A 27,953-nucleotide genomic window follows, 5' to 3' on the forward strand; every position below is an offset into this window, starting at 1 on the left:
TGTAGTTTTTGCTTTTTGGCAAATATTTCTACTAAGATACAATACTGAAATCAAATCTTTGGTCAAGTCAAGAAGACAAGGACTGTTACAAATTACATGAACTTTATGAAAATTCGTGTACAAAAAGTATAACGGTTTGGGAATTCAAGGTAAAATTCTGAAGCTTACAGATCTTACAGAGTAGCTTGTTCACAATGTAACCATAATTTATGATTTCAACATAACTTAAAAACAGACACAGCTCAAATAAGATCACAAAGCCTAAAAACATCAAACGGCCCAGTCGTTGCACACAGTTGGAGGCAGGAGGAGCTCGCGGTGCTCAGAGGTTGCTGCAAGAGTTCAGCCGACTCCAGCGTTTCACTCCACGTCACAGTTTAACTTCTGTCTGTTTGGGTGTGAGAGAGACTTGTTGGAAGTAGCCCTCACCTGGTTTAAAGTTGCAGCAGCCATGAAAAGTGTAAAAGACTTTTGCTCAGGCTGCTGTGATAAGCTGGAAAGCATGAAAACAGTGTGGATGCAGATTTTTCAGCCATGTTTAAGGAGACTTTTTTTTCACCTCACCTTCCTGCTGACTCCAGCAGAGCCGCTGCCTCAGCCTGGCCCATCTCTTGCACCATCTTGTAGAGAGCACCCTCCTTGTTTTGCAGCAGAGTGAAAGGACAGTCCAGCTCCTGGATGGTGCCACTGTCCAGCACCTTAGGCCAACAGAAAACATGCGGTGGTGTAACAGTTAACACAGGAACAATTTTTGCGTATCTGTGTACTCTAACAGTATGAATTAATTAAAAAGCTACAGTCGGAATAGCTGAGTCACCAGTATACGGTCGCTGTCCATGATGGTGTTGAGGCGATGAGCGATGGTGAGCACAGTGCAGTCTCTGAACTTTTCTCGAATGGTTTTCTGGATCAGCTCATCTGTCCTGCAGTAACAACAAGAAAAACACTTGGAGAATCATGTGGGAAAAGTGTGTTGAGAAAACTACTGGATGTCTAGGAGCTCTCTGTACTGGTAATGTATCTGGAGGACCTTGGGTCAACGTTGGCCGTGGCTTCGTCGATGATGAGAATGCGGTTCTTCCTCAGGACGGCTCTGGCCAGGCACAGCAGCTGCCTCTGGCCCACGCTGAATTTGGAGCCTGACTCAGCCAGGACAGTCTCCAGCTTCCCAGGCAGCTCCTCCACCACAGACTTCATCTGTACCTGCGGTGAACATGGAGAGGAGAAACCTGTAGCTGGTCTGTGGGCAGTAACGACAAATCTTGGTGTGCTGATTAAATACTAGCCTCTTCCAGAGCTTTCCACAGGTCTTCATCAGCGTGCTGGTTGAAAGGGTCCAAGTTCTTCCTCACACTGTCAGTAAAGAGAACTGGGTCCTGGGGGAGCAGAGGGGAGAGAAGTCAGGGAGAAAAATCAGTAGACTCTGCTACGGCATTAATTCTATGTACCAAAGCTGGACATGGATGTGGTAACACAAGACACGCAGTATCGCATGACTTTGAAAATCTGTGTTTTGAGTTTAATTTACTGAAAATAAATGATATAGCAGTTTTAATTAATAGAAGAATAACAGAAATGGATAGCATTATTGTAACAGTGAGATTGTAACTACGTTTTTCTTCAGGCAGTTGAGGTGTCATCTGATGTTGTACCTGAGGAATGATGGACATCTTCTGGCGCAGGTCATGGAGGCCGATCTCAGAGGTCACAACACCGTCGATGTAGATCTTCCCCTGGGGCTCTGCCAGGCGAAACAGAGTCGAAACCAGAGAGCTTTTCCCAGCTCCTGTTCTACCCACAATACCGACCTGACCCAGAGGACACACAGAACATCAACAGCTGATCATCACTCAGACCCAACCAGCTGTTCTCCGCAAACAGATGTGTCACCTTCTCTTTGGGTTGAAACGTGGCATTGATGTCTTTGAGGACCGGTGGTCCATCCTTGCTGTAGAAGAAGTTCACTCGATCAAAGGTTATCATTCCTTGGCTCGGCCAATCAGGGGGAGGACGCTGCTGAGTTTCTAAGGGTGCTTCACTCTTTAGCTCAGTGTACTCCACCACCCTCTCCACTGATGTCATCTGAAAAGCCAAGAGGTCTTTTTCAATTATGCTTTTTGCAGCCTATGTTAACGTTCATTCATAGGCATCAGGATGTTTTTATATTTTTTAAACCCCAAAACCGAAAATTCCAACTTTTCTACAAAGGGCTTTATAATTTGTACAGCATACTTTACTGTAAGTGCAGAAGTCAAGTGTCCAAAGTTTTTGTACAAATGAGGTATGATCAAAATTTGAGAGGATTAAGGGAAATGGAAACATTGCTCCATGTAACTGTCCATTAAGTATATCTATCTTCACCCACTAACACTTTTTTCATCAACATCATTCATTCAAAAAAAACTGGAAATACAAAATGTCATCACTCAGTTCTTACCATGTTCTCCACCTCTGCACTTTGCCTCACTGTCCACTGGAAGTTTCCTATCAGTGTTACAGCATAGGTCAGCACAAGGCCCACCTCTCCAGCCTCCAGGCCTAATGGATCCAAAACATGATCAGAAATCAGAGGCTACTTCAGGACTTTCTTCAGCATTAACTCGGTGTGTGTGGTTAGGGTATTTAGCAAACTAAATACAGTTAAATTAAACATTTAACTGTGTTTAGTTTGCTAAATACCCTAAGCCCACTAAGGGGTTGGTTGGCTTAAAAGTTGTGGGACTGTTTGGTTTTTCTTTCCTTTATTTCTTATAGTTTAAGTAAAGGTTTTAATAAACGTCCATTTATGGCAAATCTTATTAATCTACATTATATATTCTTGACCTGTTGCACAGATTCAATTCAATTCAGATCAATTTGATTTATATAGCACCAAATCACAGCAACAATTGCCTCAAAGCACTTTATATTGTAAGGTAAAGACCCTACAATAATTCAGAGGAAAACCCCAACGATCATATGACCCCCTACGAGCAAATGCTTTGGCGACAGTGAGAAGGAAAAACTCTGTTTTTATAGGAAGAAACCTCCGGCAGAACCAGGTCAGGAAGAGGCAGCCATCTGCCATGATTGACTGTGGGTGAAGGGAGTAAGACGGGACAAAAACACACCATGGAAGAGAGCCAGAGATTAACAATAACTAATGAATAAATGCTGAGTGGTGTATACGCACATAAAGAGTGAAGAAGAAAGACTCGTCATGGGAAGCCCCCAGCAGCCTAGAGCTATTGCAACATAACTAAGGGAAAATTCAGGGTCAACTCATCCATCCCTAAATATATGCTTTATAAAAAAGTCTTAAAAGTAGAGAGTTTGTCTGTCTCCTGAATCCAAACTTGGAGCCGGTTCCACAAAAGAGGGACCTGAATACTGAAGGCTCGGCCCCCCATTCTACTTTTAAATACCCTAGGAACCACAAACAAGCTTGCATTTTGAGAGCGAAGTGCTCTAATGGGTTGATAGGGTACTATTAGGTCTTTAAGATGAGATGGGGCCTGATTATTCCAGACCTTGTATGTTAAATTCAATTCTGGATTTAACAGGGAGGCAATGAAGAGAAACCAGTGTCGGTGAAATGTGCTCTCTTTGTCTAGTCCCTGTCAGTATCTTTGCTGCAGCATTGTGGATCATCTCAAGGCTTTTTAGGACGTTTTTAGGACATCCTGATAATAAGGAATTATAGTCCAGCCTAGAAGTAAGTTTTTCAGCATCACTTAGACGGGATGTTTTTAATTTGAACCAGATTCCGCAAATGGAAGTCCTACATATTTGTTTACCATATATGCACTGAATGATATATCCTGGTCAAAAATGACTCCAAGATTCCTCACAGTGTTACTGGAGGGTTAGGGTTACATTTTTATAGGTGAGTACAATAACCTCAGTTTTATCTGAATTTAGAAGCAGAAAAGTAGACGTTATCCAAGTCTTTATGTCTTTAAGACATTCCTGTATTTTAACAAATTGGTGTGTGTTATCTGGCTTCATAGATACATAAAGCTGGGTGTCATCTGCATAGAAGTGAAAATGTATGCTATGTCTTCTGATGATACTGCCTAAGGGAAGCATGTATAATATAAACAGAATTGGTCCTAGCACTGAACCCTGTGGAACTCCATAAGAGGAGTGAAGAGGACTCTCCATTTACATGAACAAATTAGAGTCTGTTAGATTGATATTCAAAACATTGTACATTACCTTTAATACCTACAGCATACGTAATCGCTGTAATAAAAAAAATCAAGGAGCTTTTCCTTCCCATCGTTGCCAAGCGCTTGCTCTAAGAAGGTCCTCTGATGGTTGGGGTTTTCTTTGTATTGTTACAGACTCTTTACCTTACAATATAAGGCACCTGTTGTGAGACAGTTTGTCTGCATGGTGCTTTAGTTCCTCACCATGTCTGAGTAAGACGCAGCCGAATGCTGTGAGGGTGATGAATATGGAGCAAATGCTGTCAAGGCGTAGTGCAAACCAGCGGGAGGTCATCAGGAACAAAAACCACGCCTCTGCAACGAGACGAAAAAATGCATTTCATTATAAAGAAGATGACCAGGTTAATCTTTTGAGCAGGTTCACTTTACAAGACATTTCATGAGACCCAAATATCTCACACATGTAATTTATTATAAAGCAATTTGTACAATATAAAGCGCCTTGAGGTGACTGTTGTCATATAAATAAAACTGAATTAAAGTCTTCCAGGCTTCTTCGCTATCATTATTCCACTATCATTACTGATTTACAACATTTTTTACTTTTTTTCAGCTGGAGACGCATGGCTTATCTTCCCAAGGCCTCTTAGGAGAGATAGTTGAGCGAATGATCAACTTTGAATTGACCTGGGATAAACTTTCCTAAGAGGGAAAATGCCTTTACAAATATGCTCCCAGAAGGTATTCATTGACAGACTGAGAGCAAATTATCCAGAATTCCAGTTCTACTTGGAACTATGAGGAGTAGTTTTCTTTATTGCTTGAAATTCCTTGAAAATCAGCTAGAAAATCTCAGTTTTAACCATCCATAAAGAGTGCATAAAGAGTAAACCTGAATGCAGGTCCTGATGGGCATCAAATGCCTTCTTTAACCTCTCCTCAGCCTTGAGGGCTCTGATGGTGGAAAGACCCTGAAGAGACAAGGACAGGTGGGAGAAGACTGGACTCCGAGCTGTAGGGAAAGCAAAGATTAGCTGTGAGAAACTGTTAAACAGCCAGCGTCACTGAACCTACAGTTTAAAATGATGAGTTTATGATAGGATCGTAATAAAAATAAGCGCACTTGTTGACTCGAGACGTTTGACATCACGTGAGGTACGGAGGTAAAAGCTTCTCAAGTACAGAAAGATTAATAGGAGAGGAACAACAGGGATGAGGATGAGAGGGATGACTGAGGCTGCCACCGCGATAATGCCAGCATTCTGTAAAAACAACTAAAACAACATCACATAATCAGAAATACTTAAATTACTGAAGGATCCTTTTAAGTGAATCCGAAGTATAGTGTGTATATAGCACGTATAGTAGTCTTCACTTGATAGAAGTCCACAAAAGTGATAGGTAGCATGGAGTCCATTTGGCTGACATCTTTGGAAAACCTGTTGAGTATTCGACCTGAAACAAGGGAAAAGGAACAGAAACATTATATAAAGAGAAGACAATAAATCATTCAATCAGTAAAAGCAAAGATATGTCAGCCCTGCACCCGGCACCATTATCATGTTAAGGATGTAGGCAAGTGTAATTTTTGTCCTTTTTCTTAGCGTGTACTGTATGCTCTAGTGGGATAATGCTAGCAAGACGCTAACATTGAAGCTACCTGGACAATCCAAAATCAGTGGGTGATATCACTACGTCCATCTTTGTGCTGTCTATGTTCTGAACATGAAGCTTTACACCATAGAAATCAATGCTTCCACCATTCATTGAAACGTTGCCTTATGACAAGCACCTCGGTGAAAGTGGGGAGGAAAATCCCCATTCCTCCCTAAGCCTGGTTTTACCAGAAATCTCTTCCTGTTAAAAGAGAGTTTTTCCTTCCCAAAGCACCTTTATGTGGCTGATCTAACTTGGCACTATATGAATAAAACTGGATTGAACTGAACTTAATAGACCTTAAGAAAGGTTTTTTCAGAGGTTTAAGGCCAATGTCATCTTGGAGAACTCACAGACAGACTGGTTCTCAGACAACACTGGAATATGCCAGGGATGTGTTTTGTCTCCAGTTCTCTTCCTGGTAGAAATAGACTGGGTTATTTGTAAAACTATATCCAAAACTCCCAATTGGTCAAAGGCATAAGGCAGGATATACCCCTGATGTAATCCAACGCTTATTCTTAAATTTCAAATAAATTCTGTGTAGACCTCACCTATGGGGTTGACATCAAAGAAGCTAACAGGAGTGTGGAGCACAGCACTAAACATGCTGTTGTGCAGAGTCTGAGCTGATCTCACCAGCCCATGAAATATCACTAAACTCCTGGCAAAACCAAAGACCACAGCTGCTGCTGTCAAACCTAAAAGTAAACACAGCAGGACTGTCTATTAGATTTTTTTTTAGTATTTGATTTGGATTTTCCACCAAACATAACAGACAATAAAGATACACCAACAATAGTACCTGAAGACTAACAAGAACTATAGGTATTACTATAACTATAGGCTTACCTGAATAAATACCGAGGTAAAAAGTGAGATCAAACTTTCGAACTGAACTAGTAACATTCATTCCACTGTCCACGCTAACAGCAGTGGCTGTGCTGTTAGAAAACTCCTCCCCTGACCTGTCAGATGACAAGACAATCAAATCAGGTACACAGCAAATCATAATTGATCTAATTTAATTTAAAAACTGTCAAATGAACAGTATAAAGTTAAGCTATTGCATACTGTATTTGCCATTAAAAATATCCACATTGGTCAAGTTCTCACCAATATACCAGCCACCAGTCCTGCAGGATATACGCAACCTGTTGAAACAGACCTCTCTTTAGATCAATTTTTGAAACACTCGTGAGCATGAGGAAACCAAGTTGCATGAAATGTGTGAGAGGGTGGGAAGGTTAAGTCAGGTTAGAGTCACTGTGACATTTCCACATGATTGTACAGTGAGAGGATTTAATACTGATAACAGTTAATACAGACAGGTAACATCTGGAGACAGAAAGCGTGCAGGAAGGGTTTTGAAGGGTCAGGGCTTACCTCAGCTATAATGCTGAGCAGTATTATGACCATTAACACCAAAGTGTTACAACCTGCTGTGAAGTACTTAAGGTAAACGTGGCTGCTAACATTTCCTTCAGCTCGAGTTTCTTCTGTAATAGTTTGAGCAACTTCAACCTGCAAAACAATAAAATAAGTTTAGTGATATTAGACTTGCAGGTCTATTTTAACCCAAACTATTCATTTCTGTCCATCCTTGTCATTCAGTGACTACAAAATGCTGTAGACTCTTAATCTAATCTTTTGGAAATATACCTACAGGAAGCTGATCAGTGCAGCTGCTGTCTGGTAGCAGGAGGCTGCTGGAAGAACAGTGTGACCCATGTGAGCGAATCGTCCACTGGCTGCGTAAAGACACTTTCTCTGGGTCAACCGAACATGAATGTGCCTCCTCATCACTTCTCAGCAGGGACACAATATGCAGGCCAGAGGTCTGCAGCTCATTGTAGGTTCCCTGGACCATGATATGACCCTGGAGAAACAAATAATGAAAATAAGCAACAATGTGTTTGTCAGTACTTAATAACAAAAAAGCCAAAAAGGCTCATCTGAAGGAACGCTTTCCTTCGGAGCAAATCATTTCTATGAATTTGGAAAATTGGAAAACCACCAATAAAAATCAGTTGTGAAGCTCCTTCTACAAAATGCAGAACCCGTGAGTAAAGGAGAACACATTAAAAGGGGGATCAAGGAGATTTAATTGGAACTGTACACAAAGCCGCGTTGCCTGTTTATCCCTGACACTTTTCAGCTCGTCACCTAAGCTAACCTAACCACCTCCCGACATCACTCTACATAATGTTGGATCTCTTTCATCCAGCTGAAGCTTTTTTTTGAAAAACTGAATTAGATTTTTCATCTGAATGAATATGTTTCCTTAACTTCTGTAACTGAGTAGTTTTGTATTAACACATCCGGTTCAGAGACTTTGTGTTGTAAGTTAAATGCATCAAATAAAAATTTGGAAATGGAAATCTCACCTGAGGACTGGAGATCAACGTGTGCTGGAGCTCACTCTCAGAGATTATACACCTCAGAGTAACAAACTATACCTGGTGAATGCAAACATGTGTAGCCCCTGCCTACTTAAACCAGCATAAAGGGGGACAAACCTCCTTGAGGACCAGGATCTGGCCAGCTGTCCTCAGATGCTGGAGCTGGTGTGTGACGAGGATACGACACTTGTTCTTCAGCAGGCCACAGATACACCTGATTTTGATAAATAAGAGGGGGTTTCTCCTTACAGAAATAATCTGATATCACTTTGTACTGCATGTTTGTGACTGTCGCTTTGAAATAGTTCTATATAAATAAAACTGAACTGAATGGAATTAAAACAGTTCACATGAACTTCAAACATGCAGTGTGTACTGTCGAGCATAAGCATGATTCTCGACACCATTATTAATCGGGGTATACAGATAATTAGCACTGAACTGTTTATTACTCACTGCTCAAAAAGATGTTTTCCAACTTCTGCATCCACAGCACTTAAAGGGTCATCCAGAAGGTAGATGTCTGCATCCTGATATACAGCCCTGAAAACAAGGACACACAGTAGGGGAATCTTATTCGTCAGGAAAAAGACTGAACTTTCACATAAACTATAGCAAATGTAACAGCACAAGTGTGCGCATGCCTGCAGGTAAAAATACATGCACCCTAACATCTAGCTACTTGTTGCCTCTAGTTTAGGTTCCTTAGAAACTCAGACAAACATTTGAATGCGTCAGGGTGATACAATACATGATACAATACATGTAAGTTTTCTTCTAGGTAGCGTTCTTACTACATGATGTCCATGTACCTGGCCAGGTTGACACGAGCTTTCTGTCCCCCACTGAGTGTGGCCCCTCTGTCCCCGATCAGAGTCAGATCTCCATCTGGGAACAGCTGCAGGTCCTGAATTTGAAACAATGGAGGCGTAAGTTGCCTACAATCATCGCGGGCATGAATGTCATGATAATTTTGAGTTTTTAATGATTTATTTGAACTGTTCTTTTTCCAGAATGAAACAATTGTACAGAAAAAAGGCCCTGCTCCAAAGTCAACACCTTCAAGCTTGAGTGAAATTTGCTGTTCTTCACATGGACAAACAAATATCTTCTGATAAAATGTTTTATGGTCAGACAAGAGAAAGACTGAGCTGTTAGACCACAATGAGGAGGTATGTTTAGAGGAACAAAGGTGAGGCTTTCAAAGGCAGCTCTCCCAGGATGGCCGGCTCCATACCAGGAAACTAACCAATTTAAACAAACTCTACAAATTCTGCCAAGAAGAGTGGTGAAAATATCCAAACAGAATCTCCCAGAAGATCATTGATGGCCTCCAAAAGTGTCTGTTTCAAGATCAACTTGCAAAGTGATATTGAACTAAATACAGCTAAATGAACAAATATATACTCACCAATTTATTGGTGAGTATATATTTGAGGTTGTTTGTATATTTTTGACCCGTAGATTAGAGAAAATCCCAAATAAAGGCTTAAACTTGTTTTTGAAATTATTAAAGATGTGTGCTTTACAATCATTCAACTATAGAAAAAGAACAGTTAAATAGCCATTCATGCCTGGGATTAGTGCATGCAAACTTCTGACCACAACTGTACTTCAAATGAGACACAAAAGAAAAACACAACTAATACTGCTTTACTTTGAAGAAAAGATGTGACGTCCCACAGTCAAATTTCAGAATTTGCTCCTAAAGCTATAGCAAACAATGCAATTAATCAATATGATTATAATTTTTATGACACAATAGCAGAACTCAAATGGATAAGTATAGAAAGCAGAAAGGTAAAAATAGAACATTGCAATGAAATGTATTTGACGAGCAGAAGACAAGTCACTCAGCAGTATAGTACAGTAAAAAATATAGTAAAAAATAAAATATTTATAAAATATAGTGAAAAATGTTAACAGACTAAATATATATATAAATATATATATACACACACACACGTATAAATTATATATTAATTTATATTAATATATATATGCCGACTTTATAATTTGATTGACTTTTGAAGGCTGCTGGCTTTTATCAAGATCATCTGATCATATTGTTGGAGCTAATCAGCATTTTCTATAAGTAGGAACCCACCTTGTAAGATTTTACACCAGAGGGTAAAGAAAGAAAGTGTACTTTATTGATCCCCGTGGGGAAATTCCTCTCTGCATTTAACCCATTCACTCAGTGGGCAGCCATTGGGCGCCCGGGGAGCAGTGTGTAGGGACGGTACCTTGCTCAGGGGTACCTCCGGGTAGCTGTTCAGGGGAATCGAACCCCCAACCTTCTGATCATGGGGCCACCACTCTACCTACTGAGCTATCCCTGACAAAGAGAGGTTCGACTTGAGCTGCTGGCCTAACATGAACTGGTTAACTTGCAGCATTATATCTCACCTTCTTCAGAGCACAGGCTCTGAGGACCCTCTCATACTTTTTAGGATTCAGTTGTTTCCCGAACAGGATGTTGCTGCGGATGGTTCCAGGGAACACCCATGGCTGTTGGGCTGCATAGCTTATTTGACCTCTGACCTTTAATGTGCCTGTGTCATAGGGCAGCTCTCCTAGGATGGCACTAAGCAGAGATGACTGAAGAAAACACAGATGTTATGAACATGTGACCCTGAAAACACAATTTTGATACTCAACGTTCTAACCTAAAGGCTAAATGGTAAGTCAATTGTGGACCTTTCCGGCCCCCACTGGTCCGATCACAGTGAGAAGCTGGTGTGACTCTGCTGTGATTGAAACATTTTGCAGAGATGGTGCATCCAAACTCTAAAAAAAAAAGAAGAATGTATTAATTAATGTAAAAATTTTGAATTTAAAATTATGCAAGATGACTCATTATCAATATGAGTTTTAAATTTTAACATTTACCTTATCCCAGTAGCAGGTCAGTGCCTCAATTTCAATAGCGTTCTCCATTTTTCCCTCCAAAGGCAGTGTGAGGTTTTTTCTTTCAAGCTCTTCCAGGATGAGAAAATTCTTGAAAGATATTTAATGGACACACATGCTTTGAAACATAAACTAAATTAGCACAGTTCTCTTGCTTTACCTATCTACAAATTTAAAAACAACTACATTTAAGATTAAAAAGAGTTCTGATGTCACCACCAATCTTTTATCCATTTTTTTGCAGGACAGTTACAATATCTGCAATCAATCTGGACATCACTTTAGGATCTAGTTGATAGATGGATTCTCCATGATGGAAAACATCATGAATTTCAATTCTGTTTTAGTTAAACAGCACCAAATCACAACAACAGTTGCCTCAACATGCTTTATATTGTAACCTAAAGAGACACTACAATAATACAGAGAAAGTCCCAACAATCAGATTACTCAGATGAGCAAGCACTTGGTGAGAGTGGGAAGGAAAAAATCCCTTTTAACAGGAAGAAACCTCCATCAGAACCAGGCTCAGGGAAGACCGTAACGTTAAGTCAACACTGCCAGATTCAAAATGGGGCATTTACCCCATAGCCTCAAGTCACTGTAGGCTGCTGTAGCCATTCTCAATTCACGACTATGTTCACACAGTCTAATGAATATTAGTCAGCTTCACTGTAAATGTGTGACTACCAAATGGCCAAATAGCAGTTAGTCAGATGTATGCTTAGAGAGATGTTTAGAAACTGGTAAACTGGTAGGAATAAAGTGGAATTCAGATTTTTGTTATGTAAAGTTCTCTGAACTTTTTAGACAATAGAAAAGTAGTAAATCTATCATTATGGCACTAATGACAGATTTCAGCTACAGTTGTGTTACTTGTATTCCAATTTATGACAGAACAGAATTACCTTAATCCTGCGAATGCTCACAACAGTCTCTGACAATTTCTCAATGGCCAGAGGAAAGAACAGGGTCACTGTGAGCTTAATTGTACCATACAGGGATGCAGTGACAAACACACTGCTGGCAGTGATGGTGTTGCCCAGGAGGGCGTAGACAGTGAAGGTGACAAACACTGTGATCTTGCTGCTGGCAAAGAATGAAGCCATGTTGAGTCCTCGCAGGTAGGAGCTTTTTAATATCTGATGAATTTCTTTCCTAGGAGTAAAGAAGAACATGGGGAGGCTTAATATGTAAAATCAGAAGACTTTATTTAGGGTGTCACACCAATATCTATAAGTGAACAATTGCTTTGATTTTTGTTCACTGTCAAAAAAAAAATGCTCAAATGACTACAACTGAAATATTTACGTCTAAATAATGATTTTCTTCATCAGACCATGAAGAGTGCAAAGACATACTAACATACAAGACCTTGAACTATCAGGCCTCATCTTATCTTAAAGATCACCCCAACAGAGCACTTTGCTCTCAGACTGCAGGCTTACTTGTGGTTCCTTGGTTATTGTAGTAGATAGAACGGGAGGCAGAGACTTCAGCTTTCAGGGCCCTTTTCTGTTGAACCAGCCTCCAGTTTGGATTTCAAGATTAGAATCAAAGCTTTCCTTTTTGATAAAGTTTATAGTTATGGCTGGATCAGGTGACCCTGACCCTGAACCCTACCTAACTTGCGTACGACTCTGGATACTGTAGCTCCGGTGAAAACTAAGGCCTCAAATCAGAAGTACCTGACTCAGTGGTATAATTCTCAAACACGTAGCCTAAAGCAGATAACTCGTAAGTTGGAGGGGAAATGGCGTGTCACAAATTTAGAAGATCATCATTTCGCCTGGAGAAATAGTTTGTTGCTTTATAAGAAAGCCCTCTGTAAAGCCAGAACATCTTACTATTCATCACTGATTGAAGAAAATAAGAACAACCCCAGGTTTCTCTTCAGCACTGTAGCCAGGCTGACAAAAAGTCACAGCTCTATTGAGCCAACCATCCCTTTAACATTAACTAGTAATGACTTCATGAACTTCTTCACAAATAAAATTTTAATCATTAGAGAAAAAATTACCACTAATCATCCCACAGATGTAATATTATCTACAGCTACTCTTAGTACCATTGATGTTAAGTTAGACTCTTTTTCTCCAATCGATCTTTCTGAGTTAACTTCAGTAATTACTTCCTCCAAACCAATAATGTGTCTTTTAGACCCCATTCCTACAAAACTGCTCAAAGAAGTCCTGCCATTAATTAATGCTTCAATCATAAATATGATCAACTTATCTCTAATAATTGGCTATGTACCACAGGCCTTCAAGCTGGCTGTAGTTAAACCTTTACTCAAAAAGCAATCTCTAGACCCAGCTGTCTTAGCTAATTATAGGCCAATCTCCAACCTTCCTTTCATATCAGAAATCCTTGAAAGAGTAGTTGTCAAACAGCTAACTGATCATCTGCAGAGGAATGGCTTATTTGAAGAGTTTCAGTCAGGTTTCAGAGCTCAGCACAGCACAGAAACAGCTTTAGTGAAGGTTACAAATGATCTTCTTATGGCCTCTGACAGTGGACTCATCTCTGTGCTTGTCCTGCTAGACCTCAGTGCAGCGTTCGATACTGTTGACCATAATATTCTATTAGAGCGATTAGAGCACGCTGTAGGTGTTACAGGTACTGCGCTGCAGTGGTTTGTATCATATCTATCTAATAGACTCCAATTTTTGCATGGGTCAAAAATGCAAGGTCAAAGGTCAACTATGGTGTTCCACAGGGTTCGGTGCTAGGACCAATTCTGTTTACATTATACATGCTTCCCCTAGGCAGCATCATTAGAAGACATAGCATACATTTTCACTGCTATGCAGATGATACGCAGCTCTATCTGTCCATGAAGCCAGGTAACACACACCAATTAGTTAAACTGCAGGAATGTCTTAAAGACATAAAGACCTGGATGGCCGCTAACTTCCTGCTTCTTAATTCAGATAAAACTGAGGTTATTGTACTCGGCCCTGAAAATCTTAGAAATATGGTATCTAAGCAGATTCTTTTACTCTGGATGGCATTACCTTGGCCTCCAGTAACGCTGTGAGGAACCTTGGAGTCATTTTTGACCAAGACATGTCCTTCAACGCACATATTAAACAAATATGTAAGACTGCTTTCTTCCATTTGCAACATCTCTAAAATTAGAAATATCCTGTCTCAGAGTGACACTGAAAAACTAGTTCATGCATTTATTACTTCCAGGCTGGACTACTGCAATTCATTATGATCAGGATGTCCTAAAAACTCCCTGAAAAGCCTTCAGTTAATCCAAAATGCTGCAGCAAGAGTCCTGACAGGGACTCGGAAGAGAGAGCAGATTTCTCCTATATTAGCTTTTCTTCATTGGCTCCCTGTTAAATCCAGAATTGAATTCAAAATCCTGCTCCTCACATACAAGGTCTTAAATAATCAGGCCCCATCTTATCTTAATGACCTTGTAGTACCATATCACCCTATTAGAGCACTTCACTCTCACACTGCAGGCTTACTTGTCGTTCCTAGAGTATTTAAAAGTAGAATGGGAGGCAGAGCCTTCAGTTTTCAGGCCCCTCTTCTGTGGAACCAGCTTCCAGTTTGGATTCAGGAGACAGACACTATCTCTACTTTTAAGATTAGGCTTAAAACTTTACTTTTTGGTAAAGCATATAGTTAGGGCTGGACCAGGTGACCCTGAATCCTCCCTTAGTTATGCTGCAATAGACGTAGGCTGCCGGGGGATTCCCATGATGCATTGAGTTTTTCCTTTCCAGTCACCTTTCTCACTCACTATGTGTTAATAGACCTCTCTGCATTGAACCGTACCTTCTATTAATCTCTGTCTCTCTTCTACAGCATGTCTTTATCATGTCTTCCTTCTTTCACCCCAATCGGTCGCAGCAGATGGCCCCGCCCCTCCCTGAGCCTGGTTCTGCTGGAGGTTTCTTCCTGTTAAAAGGGAGTTTTTCCTTCCCACTGTCGCCAAAGTGCATGCTCATAGGGGGTCATATGATTGTTGGGTTTTTCTCTGTATCTACTGAATAATATAAAGCGCCTTGAGGCGACTGCTGTTGTGATTTGGCGCTATATAAATAAAATTGAATTGAATTAATCTATGATGATGAGTTTCTGCCCCAAGTGGAAGAGTTCAAGTATCTCGGGGTCTTGTTCGCGAGTGATGGGAGAAGGGAGCCGGAGATCGACAGACGGATTGGTGCTGCGGCTGCAGTGATGCGGACGCTGCACCGGTCCGTCCTGGTGAAGAGGGAGCTGAGTGTAAAAGCGAAGCTCTCAATTTACCGGTCGATCTACGTCCCTACCCTCACCTATGGCCACGAGCTGTGGGTAGTGACCGAAAGAACGAGATCGCGGATACAAGCGGCAGAAATGAGCTTCCTCCGAAGGGTGGCTGGCCTCTCCCTTAGAGATAGGGTGAGAAGTTCGGCCATCCGGGAGGGGCTCAGAGTAGAGCCGCTGCTCCTCCACATCGAAAGGAGTCAGTTGAGGTGGTTCGGGCATCTGACAAGGATGCCTCCTGGGCGCCTCCTGGGTGAGGTGTTCCGGGCATGTCCCACCGGGCGGAGGCCCCGGGGCAGACCCAGGACACGCTGGAGAGATTATATCTCTCGGCTGGCCTGGGAACGCTTTGGTGTTCCCCCGGATGAGCTGGAGGAGGTGGCTGGGGAGAGGGAGGTCTGGGCTTCTCTGCTTAGGCTGCTGCCCCCGCGACCCGGCCCCGGATATAGCGGATGAAGATGGATGGATGGATGGATGAATTAATCTATGCTTGTGTTTCTTCTTCACTAACCTCTTTTCACCCTCTGTTTATACACCACTCTAGAGTTAATCATTAGTTATTATTAATCTCTGGTTCTCTTCCACACAATGTCTTTATCCTGTCTTCCTCCCCTAACCCCCAAACAATTGCGCCAGATGGCTGCCCCTCCCTGAACCTGGTTCTCCCAGAGGTTTCTTCCTGTCTTCCTGTGTTTTTCCTTCCCACAGTTTTCATGTTTTTATCACATATTTTCTGTGTATTTTTTGTATTTTGTGGTCTTATATTTATTTGCCTACATAGATTGAGTTAACAAGGTTTATCACGTATAATATGTGATTCTTGATATATTTACATTAATGCTTCTTGTTTTGTTTTTTTTTATTTTCTCTCACACAGGTGGTTGTCATTGTCTTTTTTTAAGTGTGTATTTAAGCTTCCCAGTTTGAATGTTAGACCCTCGTGAAGTTTCTCTAGTCGATACACGTAGGTCAAGTTTATCCTCGCTGTGCTTCTACAAATTGTATTAAACTTTTTTTTTTATCTGGCAGTACAGGTGGTTCTGAGTTTTCTGCTTTTTTGCCAGGAAGTGGTACAGTAGGCAACGTAAAATCACCGAACAGGGTCACTGGATGGTAAATGGACTGATTCTTATATAACCCTTTTCTACTCTCCCAAAACTGAAAAATAATGTACATTTCAAATTATACAAAAAGGTATTTTTCAGGGAACACAAAAGGGGTTAACAATTTAAAGCTGTTGTGCAGCAATGGAGGTTGATCAGGCCTTGAAAGCTGGTGCTACTAATTCTTACAGGTGTTCCAGCTTTTCTTACTTACAAGCCCCTCTGCCTGCATAAAAGCAGTGTTGGAACACACTGTGGTACCATACCCTCATGAGCATCAGCTGAACAGCACTGTACTGCAAAAAGTAGTTTGTGGTGAGAAAAAGGTTTCTGAGAGTTAACAGCTTCCGTGATCGGTGGCTCACAGGACAACAGCTTCAAGCACAGCTTAATAATGGTCATAGCAAGTCTCAGTTTCAACTGTGAAGAGAAGACTTCGAGCTGCAGGTTTGACAGGACAACATGCAGGAAGAAAGCCATCGCTAAGATGTCAGAATAAGACAAAGAGGCTTGCCTGGGCCATGAAACATCACCACTGGACTACTGAATACTGGAAGAAGGTATTATAGAGCGATGAATCAAACTTTGAAATCTTCGGTTCATCACGCAGGATCTTTGTACGCCTTCAAGTAGGCGAAAGGATGGCTCTACAGTGTGTGGCATCAACTGTCAAACATGGAGGAGGAATTGTGATGGTCTGGGGCTGTTTTGCTGGATTCCAGTTCGGTGACTTGTACAGAGTGAGAGGCACCCTGAACAAAAACAGCTAACACAGCATTCTGCAGCGCCATGCAATACCCTCTAGTTAGTCAGGGTTTCATCCTATTGCAACATAATGACCCAAAACAAAAGTCCAAGCTATCCCAGAACTACCTCAGGAACAAAGAACAAGATGGTGAGCTTGAAAACATGGAGTGACCAGCACAGTCTCCAGACTTAAACCCCATCGAGCTGGTTTGGGATGAACTGGACAGAAGAGTGAAAGCAAAGCAACCTACAAGTGCCACACATTTATGGGAACGTCTGCAACAGATATGGGAAGAACTTTCTGAAGAATATTTGATCTCTGTTGTAGAAAGAATGCCACGGGTGTGTTCAGCTGCCAAAGGTGGAATTATAGAATACATTTTGGTCTATAAATTGATTCCATGATATTTTTTTTACTTGAATTGCTTATTTGTACTATGCTTTCACTTCAGAGTGCAATGCAACATTAAACTGCATAACTTTCAATAAAAAAAATGGAAAAATTGGGGTGTTCTAAAACTTTTGACCGGTAGTGTACGTGTATCGAGTCTGTGTTTGGCGGTTTCCAGGAGAACAGTACTTGCCTGACTACATTGTGCCAAATGTAAAATTAGGTGGAGCGGTGAGATCTGGAGTTCTTTTTTAGGAGTTGGGCTCAGCTTAGTTCCAGTGAAACTAACTCTTAATGCATAACAAGACATTTTGGACAATTTCATGCTCCCAACTTTGTGGGAACAGTTTGAGGACGGCCCCTTCCTGTTCCAACATCATTGTGCAACAGTGCAGAAAACAATGTCCAAATAAACATGCATCAATGAGTCTGATGTGAAATAACTTGACTGGCTTGCACAGAGTCCTGACTTAAACCTGACAGAACATCTTTGGGCTTAATTAGAGCGGAGACTGTGAGCCAGACTTTCTCGTCCAACATCAGTGTCTGACCTCACGTCTCGAAAAATGGTCAAAGATTCCCATAAATATACCCCTAAATCATATTAAACCCTATGGATTAACAATGGGATGTCACTCAAGTTCATATGCGTGTGAAGGCAAACGAGCAAGAACTTTTGGCAATATAGTGTATCTCATGCAACACCAAGATCATGTGTTAGTTTGCTCCCTTGACCAAAGGCTCAGTCCACCGTAGCGTCAACATATCGTTTGGTAATGATGGAATGCTAATATTGGGAATACTGGGAATACATTTAGCTTGACTCAGCAGAAAATGACAGTTAATTATAGATTTGAGCTTACTTTAGAGTGAACATTAGCAAAACAGCTTTAAAAAAAATTGTTTGTCGAAAGCTTTGGTACGGCCTCTAAGGACATTCAGTGCAGGGCCTCTCACAAGAATGTAATGATTCAGCATCTGCAGAGGTCCCGAAGCCTGAGGCCTTGCGCTTGACAAATTCCATAGGGTTAATGGATCTAAATGAACGGAAAGAACATAACGTTCTTTGTTTTGTTTTTTGATAAAGATGAAGGGTTTTATCTCTTCTCTACAAATCATTACAAAACAACTTAAAATCCATTTAAAATATAAAAATAGACAAACCATTTCACCATAAATCAGCACTGTGTTAGAATTAAAATGTACACATTACTTCATATTTACTACATATTTAGTAGTTTTGTAACTTAATCTTAAGTTATCTTAAGAAGTCTTTATTATCAAAGACTCATTGAGACTTGAAGGTTGACTGTAAAAACATTATTCTTCCTGAAACTGTAAGCCTGAATTAATCATGACTACAATGCAACCCAAGTTTTCACACAGAAAAATAATGTTGAGCTGTTGCATAATCCACACCAAAAGTTCAAGCTTCACCGACTTCCTCACTCTCTGTCTGTACATGGCCAATATTAAAATACTGGCTCCTGTAAAGCAAACCTCATACCATATCACCCCAATAGAGCACTTCGCTCTCAGACTTCTGACTTACATGTGGTAAGTATTTAAAATCAGAATGAAGAAGGCAGAACCTCCCATTCAATGCTAGTCACTAGTAGTGACAAATTTCCTCTGTGGAATTTCCTCTGTGGTTATTCTAAGTACATTTAAACTGAAGATGGATGGAAAGTTTTGAAGGCTACAATGGATTACTGTTTGACGTCACAAGGACTGATTTTGAGTGGGTTTCTTTCAAAGAATCTCAGAAGGTGTTGATGGGAACAATAAGTGACAGTTAACATGTAAAGTGCAGAGCAAACATAAAGGATTATCATTAACCAGACGTGAATGCACAGAAAGTTGAGGATTAATGAATTAATTAATAAAAATCTAAGCTGTTCTTTAAGAGCAGTACATCAAAGCAATAAGGAATTCTCCTTGTGGTTAATTCTGAAAACTCGTAGCTAATCCATATGTACTCCCACAGGCCCTAAGAGGTTATCTGAAAAAACTGTGATTGCAGTGATTTAAAGAAGTTGTTGAGCTCTGCAGAGATAAGAAAATCCAATACAGATCAGTGCTATTAATGAAATCTCTTTACATTTTCCCAGAAATGCCTAACTTTATATGCTCAAGCTCTTTCTTCTTGTTGATGAGGAGATTCATAAGCACACATAAAACATTAGGCACACCAAAGGATGTTTTCAACTGTATACTCTAAAAAAATAAAGGAAAAATCATGCTGGATATCAATGCTGACAACACTATGGACTGTGTAATGTGTAAGGAATGAAAGGATGTCAGATTGTTTCATCGAAATGAAAATTATCAATCTATAGAGCTGAGAGCTGAATTCAAACACAGCCTGAAAATCAAAATGAAAAATATATATTTTGTTGAAATATCACTGCAGCAGCTCAAAATGGTACTTAGCAGTTTGTATTATTCCCATAAGTTTAACTGACTTGATGCTATAATCTAATTAAAAAGTGTTCCTTTGATTTTTACATGTATAGGACCAGTTCTCCACTGTTCCAGAAGAGCACAGTGGTTCAACATGACAAACCACACATTATGAACCCTACATTTCTCATTCGTTCAGCAAATGAGAAAAGTGCCTGGGCTGATGGAGCAAGCCTGATCTGTGGTATGATCTTTCTTTATGCCCCTGAAGTTTATCAGTCCTGTTCACTATTTTAAAAGACAGCTAAAGACATGTCTGAGTTTTTATATTTACAGTTCATTTCATTTCCACGTGTTCTGATATGTCGAAGCATAAATCACATTGGTCGTTCCAAATCATAAAACTGCAGGATGATGAGTCAGCTTATTAAAATATTTATTTTGACAGTTGCCCACTGTGATTTTTTGAATCGCTGTTTATACTCATTATTATTATGGGAGCACATTATAAGAAGAAGAAATTCCTCTAAAAAATTCGCTGATTCTTCATAAAACCTGTTGTTCTTACCTTCTGACTTCAGTCACCAGAGCTGAGAACGGTTTCTCCCAGGCATACATCTTGATTATCCTGATACCAGACACCACTTCATTCATGATACGGATTCTGTTGTCAGTAAGGACTGCTGTCTTGCTCCTGCAAATATAAGCACCATTTACACTGTGTCCATTAGAGGCCAAAAAAACCATCTAATCAAAATTGTATAAAAACAGGCAGACAATGCGCATAATAAAACAACGTTATCATCAGAAACAATAATGTCCTGCTTCTGTATTCTTCGCCCTTACCTGAAGATGCCAAAGAGTTTTCCAAACCAGGTTTGTATCGGCATCATGAGTGCGATGGCTGCTACACCTGCCAGGCACGAGGCACCGATCTCATACCAAAGGAAAACAATGATCACCGCTGCTTGGAGAGGTCCCACCCACAGGTAGTGCAGATTAAGTGTAATCTACAGAGAGCATGATTGACAAATACATGCTGGACAAATACAGTTAAATAATCTCATCATGTGTTTGAGTACATGATTCTCTTACCTCATCGAAACGATTAACATCATTTGAAAGGAGGTTCACTATTTGCCCAGTGGTTGTTTGTCCCATGGATTCAGCACTGAGTCTGAGAGCCTGAGGAGAGGAATTTTACTCAACTGCTGAAAAAATTTTCACAACACTGACAAGTATAGATGGAACCATCGGAACATATTTCTGACAGAGATGAGCTGAAAACTCTTCATTTGTACTGATTACTCACTGACCTTCCTGTAGATCATGTGACACATAGCCACTCTAATCCTCATGCCTGTTCTTAGGACATGATAGTAGTAGAGATGTTGGAGGATAGTCAGTCCAAACGTGGAGATGGACATCGCAGCAGCGTAAACATACGCCATGCCAAGACTTCTCTGATCATCGGGGTCACCATTCTCAAAGAAAAGGATTATCTTCCCCAGAAGAAGTGGCTGGATCACTTTGATTGTCTCCTTTATGACAAAGACAATGAATGCAAGCTTACATTCATCCTTTCCCAGGCTTTAGGAAATGGGTTCAAATGGCTGCTAGATATTTGAACCAATTTTTGTTACAAGAAAGGTCTCTGAGTACATTAGCATGCTTATTATTTCATTACAAATAACTCCTCTGACACCTCCACATGACCAGTCGACGTACCAGGAAAAAAACAAATATCCCAGCCATTGCATAGGACCTTCCATAGCACTTTATAAGGACTCTGGTGAGTTTTGGCTTCAGGAGTTCCTTTGTAGCATGTCTAACTTCACGGTCCCAAAATCTGCAAGATAAACATGGAGATTATTAGATTAGGCTAACCTATGAGGTAACTGTGAAAGGTACAACTTCTCTGGTACAAACAGAATTACACACTATAAGTTGGAGTTAAGCAAACAACATTTTATGTCAATCTAGACACAACATTGGTCTTTAGACCAATGTAGAACAACAAATGGCGATGTAACTATTTAGGATATAGTCGCACCAACATTTTAAAAAATTCATTAGCAAATAAACCTTCCAGATGAGAGCCATACGGCCGCACAGTGGCAACATACTCATTTGTTACAAGAAGTATCAGGTTAATGGAATGGCAAACATCAATTCAATGACCCACCAGTGCCACTGCCACTTACATCTTCATCAAACGAATGGCACAGAGCTGGTTAGCATCTCTGACTGAGAGAGCTGGGAACATTTACACGTGTGGCAAAAAAGAAGCTACTTCTTTAACAATTTTATAACAATTACTATTAAAACTATTAAAACTAAGTTAAAAATTAAAACAAATTAAAGTGTGGACTTCCTACCGTCACCAACTGCTTGCTCAAAGGGAGTCAGTGACTTGTTAAGGTTTTCTCTGTAGTATTATAGGGTCTTACCTTACAATACAAGGTGCTTTAAGTTGGCTGTTGTTGTGATAAAATGGAACTGAATTATTTAAAAGTAATGAGCTTTATTACAGCTCTTTCTGTTGAACCTTTAGTGTTATTTTTAGTGACAGGATGCCTGTTGGGAGCATCGGGATATTTCAGGGAGGCCTAAGGTTGGGTTTGGCCTGCTGTGAAAGGAGTTAATACATCAAACAGGAATAAGTAGATCGACCTGTCAGAATAACACATCAGGTGTGACTCACACTACAGCAGCACTCCCTGGCAATTCAAAGAAACACACAGCTACTGTACAAGCATGCAGTCTCTCCTGGCAAAGCACCAACATCTACCTGCTTGTCTACAGATCATATTTGTACAATTCATCAGGGGAAATGAACCCCTGAAGAGGTGAATACAAACAGAAATATCATCAATAGATGGCAGACTCCAGAAAAATATTTTGTGGTATTATTGTACTGTGGTAGACTGGCCAGAAATGACTTTTTTTGCATCATAAATAGATAACAACGCTTCTTCTTCTGGGCTGATTAAAAGACCAGTTCATAAATACTACTAAAAGTGATCAAGAGCTCAAAAACCTCTGGTGCTAGGCCAACCATCCAGCTACATGTAAAGGAAGTGACACCAAATCCATAGGGTCTTAACCCATAACTTTCCTGGGTAGAAGAAATTTTTAATGTTATTCAAGGCAATATTGGACTAAATCATGTGTTGTGAAATGGGTTATTTGGGTAGTATGCATAAACACATTACTCATTGACTCAAAAAAAAATCTCTTCTCAAACTGGTCATAGAAAATTGTAAGGACCTATGTCTGAGCCATCATCTTCTCAGTCTCTCAGATTTGACTTTTGTTAGTGATCCAATAACGCAACACAGCAGTGTAGTACCTCTGTAGCTCCTCTCCCAGGGCTTCTGACTGATCCTCTTGAAGGATGCTATACATATCATTTTCCTCAAGCCTTCGCTTTTTGCCAAGCTGCAGCAAAGGGGTTAACCAGCTGAAATAGAAAGACAGAAAGTATCCATGGCGCTTCACCTGTTCCTCATTTTGTCATATTCCGGCCTTATTCCAAAAGGATTTGATTCATTTTCCACCTCAGAATTCTACACACGATACCCCATGATAAAAACTTTAAAAAGTTTGCTCGGCTTTTTGTACTTATGATATTTTACTGATGTCTGAGTTAAAAAAATCTGCTTTATAGATCAACTTGGCTTAAATCACACACATGCACACAAACAATGGCACATAGTCTTTATGTAATGAAGCCTATATATATGTCAAACAGATTAGCATGCCCGTCAAAGTCCACCTTCCCTAGACACACACACTCACACACACATACCATCCCACATTCACCACAGTTTTCAAAAAAAAAAAATACTAACAATAAAAAAGCACCTGACTTTAAGAGAATAAAAAAACAGCATAATGGGACTGTTCATCTTAATTTAACTCTGTGTTTTTCTGGCAGTAAAAGCACCTGTTAACAAGCACCTGTTTGCATAGCCTGGTGTCTCAGTGTATGACATTCAGTGTATGTCAGGTTAGCAGAGGGGAAAAGCAAACGTATCAGCAACAACATAGCAAAGTTTTCTGCTTCTCCCAGTTTAATAATTCTCTGGGCATGTGTAGTGAATCCTCCCTTGGTATCTAGAAAGAAGTGCACTTTGAACATTCTGAAGGTGAGTTATTACTCAGTTACTCAATGCTTTCAATATAGACATCAAAAGACCAACCACACATCTATGTAGTATTTGTTTGTGTGGTACTCATACTATGTATTAAGCCAGTTTAAACCATGAGGGCTACATTAAAGCCTACGATTGCTTTTCCCATTCATGAGTTATGGTTGGAAAACTCAGACAAGTCCAGAGCTGCCTGACTCAACTCTGCTGTTCAAAATCTATTCCACAAATAAATGCACAGAAATAATACACACTGTCTCCCAGCGAAAAGCTGCACATACTTTCTGTGGATTTAGTTTTTTTTATGACCTAATAAAATAACCCAGGAGTTGTTTTTTGTTTTGTTTTGTTTTTTCAGTTTATGGAAGTGATTCTACCTACTTTGAATTAAAGTAATCAGTCTCAGTTTCCACTATTATGGTCTGAAGCATGTAAACACCGTCGCCGGCTTTTTAATAAATTCTGAAGTATTTCTTCAAAAGCTTGCCTCATGTGGTCCATGGGGCACGGCATTGCTGGGATGGGCTAATCCTATTGATTTTTCAATGCGTGATCAAGTTATGAGAAACTATTTTTTTCAATTAAAAATGCATCCTGGCACAGATTAAATCCCCTTGTAAACGGGTTCATAGTTCTAGTTAACTCAGAAAAGCCACAATTAAAACGATATACAAACATGTATGCATGAAATCAGCAGAGTTTGTTGTTCTTAACTGATTACCCCACCGCTCAGTCAGATTTAGATCAGGCCGTGAAATCACACTTACCACAAAAAGACTCTTGAAAAAAAGCTGGCAGTTGCCAGCGGGTTGTGCCTGCCGCCCGTGCTTGTCACCTCCATGGTCATACTGGGGATAGCTCAGCCGGGCGCATCTCTGCACGCTGTACACTCCACTTCATTCGGTCCGTGTAGTAAGTGAAAGTTATGTAAAGCTCAACCAATAACATCGCTGCGACTGTTCAGGCTGGAATTTAGCCGTTTAAGTTATTTAAGATCGCTTCACGTAACTCCACCTACACGACCATCAGTGCAAATTGAAAATGAAAGTGAAACTTTATTATTATTATTAATTTTATTGTTACTACAGGATATCGTGTTTGGAACTTGAAAAGTAAGAGAGTCATGTGACCTTTTCAGTCTAGCTCTACCTGTGCAGCATTATTAAAATATGTCTGCTTTCCTCACACCTCAGGGTTTACACAGCCTCTCGCCCTGTGACCACTGGCATAGGATCCAGCACAGCCGAGACCCTGAATTGGATAAGCGTAAGAAAACAGACGGACGAATGGATGTTTTACTTTCACACACAGAAACTTCCGAACGGAGTCCGCGAACCAAAGTGCGTCACTACAAAACAAGTGAGAACGTCCACTCCGCTTATTGGCCGGTTGGGTGTCAGGGGCGGGAGCAACAAAAGAAGGCGCTGTGCTCTGAGCTGCGTGTAGAATTTCTGCTCATTTTACGGCTAGTTAAATTCTACTATTCTGCATCCCAGAATGCAAAGTATACGTGACTACGGGAAGACGTTAAGGTCAAACTTGTAGTAAGCCGGGTCAGATCGGGATTACGTTGTCAACATGAACGAATCAGAGCTGTCAAAGTAAGGTCCGGGACCCAAAATCGGCCGACAACGATTCCAATCTGCTGAACTGCTTTGGAAATGTGAAGGAGGGCATAAATGATGGACTTATAACTGTATATTAAAAAGTTTTGCATCTTTTTCTACTAACAAGGATCTCTCCCCTGGCCATTCATCCTGCACCAAAGTATTTTAGTAATAGATAAACAACTGAAGGACAGAAAAGTTCCTGTTTTTCCACTACTGTGAATTTATTAAAAAAAAAACACCCCCCCCCAAAAAAACAAACAAACAAACAAACAAACAAACAAACAAAAAAACAAAAAAACAATGGGTCCACAGTAAAACCAAAAATTAAATAAATAAATAAAATATCCTTCAATTAACAAAAAGCTTTCAGTTTTATAATTATAGGATAATCTGGATTTTTTTCCTGTAATTTTACACATTTATTTCTTACAGTTTAATTCAAAAAAGGCAACAGATCTATTTCTCTTTTACATCTACATTTTTCTTTGGCAATTACTTTTCTACCCCAAAGTGTAGGCCAGGGTGTCGAAGTCTCTGCGGGTGAGCTGCAGTAATAGCAGAAATTCAGTTTGAAATTACTCACTCACTCAAGTACATACAGTTACATAGGACACAGGATGGCAAGGTTTAAATAAAGAGCAACCTGCTACTTGAATATTTTACACAAGCACAAATAAACGACTTCATATTCATTTAATGCTTAATGATAGTGAAACTGCTGCCATTCAGATGCTTTACTGTTGGTGTTGTATGGTGGATCAAAATCTGACTTTTTCTAATTTTGTGATTTTTCTGATTTTCTGTGTTTGTAATTCCTTTCTTAAAAAGTAAGGAATGCACCAAGATAATACTCTATTACAAGTAAGAGTCTAGCATTCACCCTCCTTAACTATAAGTATACAAGCATAATCAGCATAGTTTCAAAAAGTAGTCATTACTGACTACCTCCAGGGCAAATGTCACCTTCATCTCAAACAGCTACCTCTCTGCAAACATCAATGTCTTCCTGCTGATGCAGGAGCTGCTCAGAAGGTACGGGGCTGTTATTGTAGCAAAAAGATTTGTGTGTATCTCAATACCTGTGTGCGTATTTCAAGTGACTACATGAGCTCACAAAAAAGGGAAAACAACCATTTTTTAAAAATAAAAACTAATCAGTCTGTTTCTATAGCTGTCTAAACTAATTGTTACTGATAATTTATTGTGTAACAAACCTCGCTGTTACAAGCAAGTTCTGTCAAAGCAGCTACACTGTAAAATCTAATTAGTTCCCAGAACTCAAAAAAATTATGGAAACTCGTTGCCTCAAAAAAATTGAGTAAAGCTTAGCTAAAAATGACTAAGTTAGGACAACGTATTTATTTTGAGTACTCTGTACAAGCTCATTTGTTCCCAGAACTCAAAACAATTGGATCAAGTTTACGTAAGATGACCAAGTTAGGGCAACTTACTCATTTTGAGTACACTCAAAATGTACACAGCCGTGTTAGTTCCCAGAACTCAAAAAAATTATGGAAACTCGTTGCCTCAAAAAAACTAAGTAAAGCTTACTTAGGATGACTGTTAGGACAACTTATACATTGCAAGTCTGCAGTATTAAGAATAACTTGATATTTCTGACTTTCTGACAATACTAATTGTTTACCTACTGACAAACATTTCAAGTTCAACTAAATGAAAAAACAATTTGTGGTACCATGAATATGATTAAAAATAATTAACAACAATTTTTGTAATGATGTTAAAATGAGCACAACTTTTATTTTCAAACACAACAAAGTACAACAGCCAACATACTGGACACTGTTCTGCTGAATAAAAATTATATTGCCATCACTGTTATAATCTTACAATGAAACAAAGTCTTAGATGTAATTATTCTGAAAATAAGTTTAGGCCTACCACAAGTTTGTTTTGTACTTACATTATTTATATAATCAACATAAAATATTTATTGTTCTGTCACAAGTGCAGTCTCTAATTTAAACAACACATTCGTTTTTCATTCCAACACATGAGCTGGAATGTTGTAATATTTTAAGGATGCTTGTTTCCAGTCCAGGCATTACTGCCTGAATGACTGTCATGGATCGAGGTGATTCAAATGTAGGTGCAGAAGAAAGTCTTTAACTTCCCTTAAGTACAGTGGCAGTGGAT

At 39.9% G+C, this 27,953-nt stretch overlaps 1 protein-coding gene across 6 annotated transcripts; it reads right to left on the reverse strand.

Annotated features, from left to right (window-relative positions):
* Positions 1-126: 126 nt before the first annotated feature.
* On the reverse strand, positions 127-25,625 carry LOC134620702 (ATP-binding cassette sub-family C member 4-like). Of its 6 annotated transcripts, none has more exons than XM_063466969.1 (31): positions 24,954-25,624; positions 23,385-23,495; positions 21,761-21,881; positions 21,349-21,573; positions 21,128-21,217; positions 20,879-21,042; positions 20,601-20,726; positions 12,028-12,277; positions 11,102-11,209; positions 10,910-10,999; positions 10,619-10,810; positions 9,022-9,116; positions 8,666-8,752; positions 8,327-8,423; positions 7,474-7,686; positions 7,194-7,331; positions 6,924-6,961; positions 6,660-6,775; positions 6,362-6,508; positions 5,527-5,606; positions 5,275-5,425; positions 5,044-5,163; positions 4,395-4,505; positions 2,438-2,538; positions 1,891-2,082; positions 1,653-1,808; positions 1,287-1,376; positions 1,031-1,203; positions 818-923; positions 565-698; positions 127-388 (listed from the first exon to the last, which is right to left on the reverse strand). In XM_063466969.1, exons 1-31 carry the CDS (start codon positions 25,031-25,033, stop codon positions 361-363), a joined length of 3,930 nt encoding a protein of 1,309 aa, XP_063323039.1. In that variant the 5' UTR covers positions 25,034-25,624; the 3' UTR covers positions 127-360. The 6 variants fall into 6 exon arrangements, 5 of the variants coding, with proteins under 5 accessions (XP_063323039.1, XP_063323038.1, XP_063323040.1 ...); XM_063466968.1 differs by having other exon boundaries at positions 127-493; XM_063466970.1 differs by having other exon boundaries at positions 127-424; positions 560-698.
* Positions 25,626-27,953: the final 2,328 nt, after the last annotated feature.

This window comes from Pelmatolapia mariae, linkage group LG23 (genome assembly GCF_036321145.2).
Source record: "Pelmatolapia mariae isolate MD_Pm_ZW linkage group LG23, Pm_UMD_F_2, whole genome shotgun sequence".
Classification (NCBI taxonomy): domain Eukaryota; kingdom Metazoa; phylum Chordata; class Actinopteri; order Cichliformes; family Cichlidae; genus Pelmatolapia; species Pelmatolapia mariae.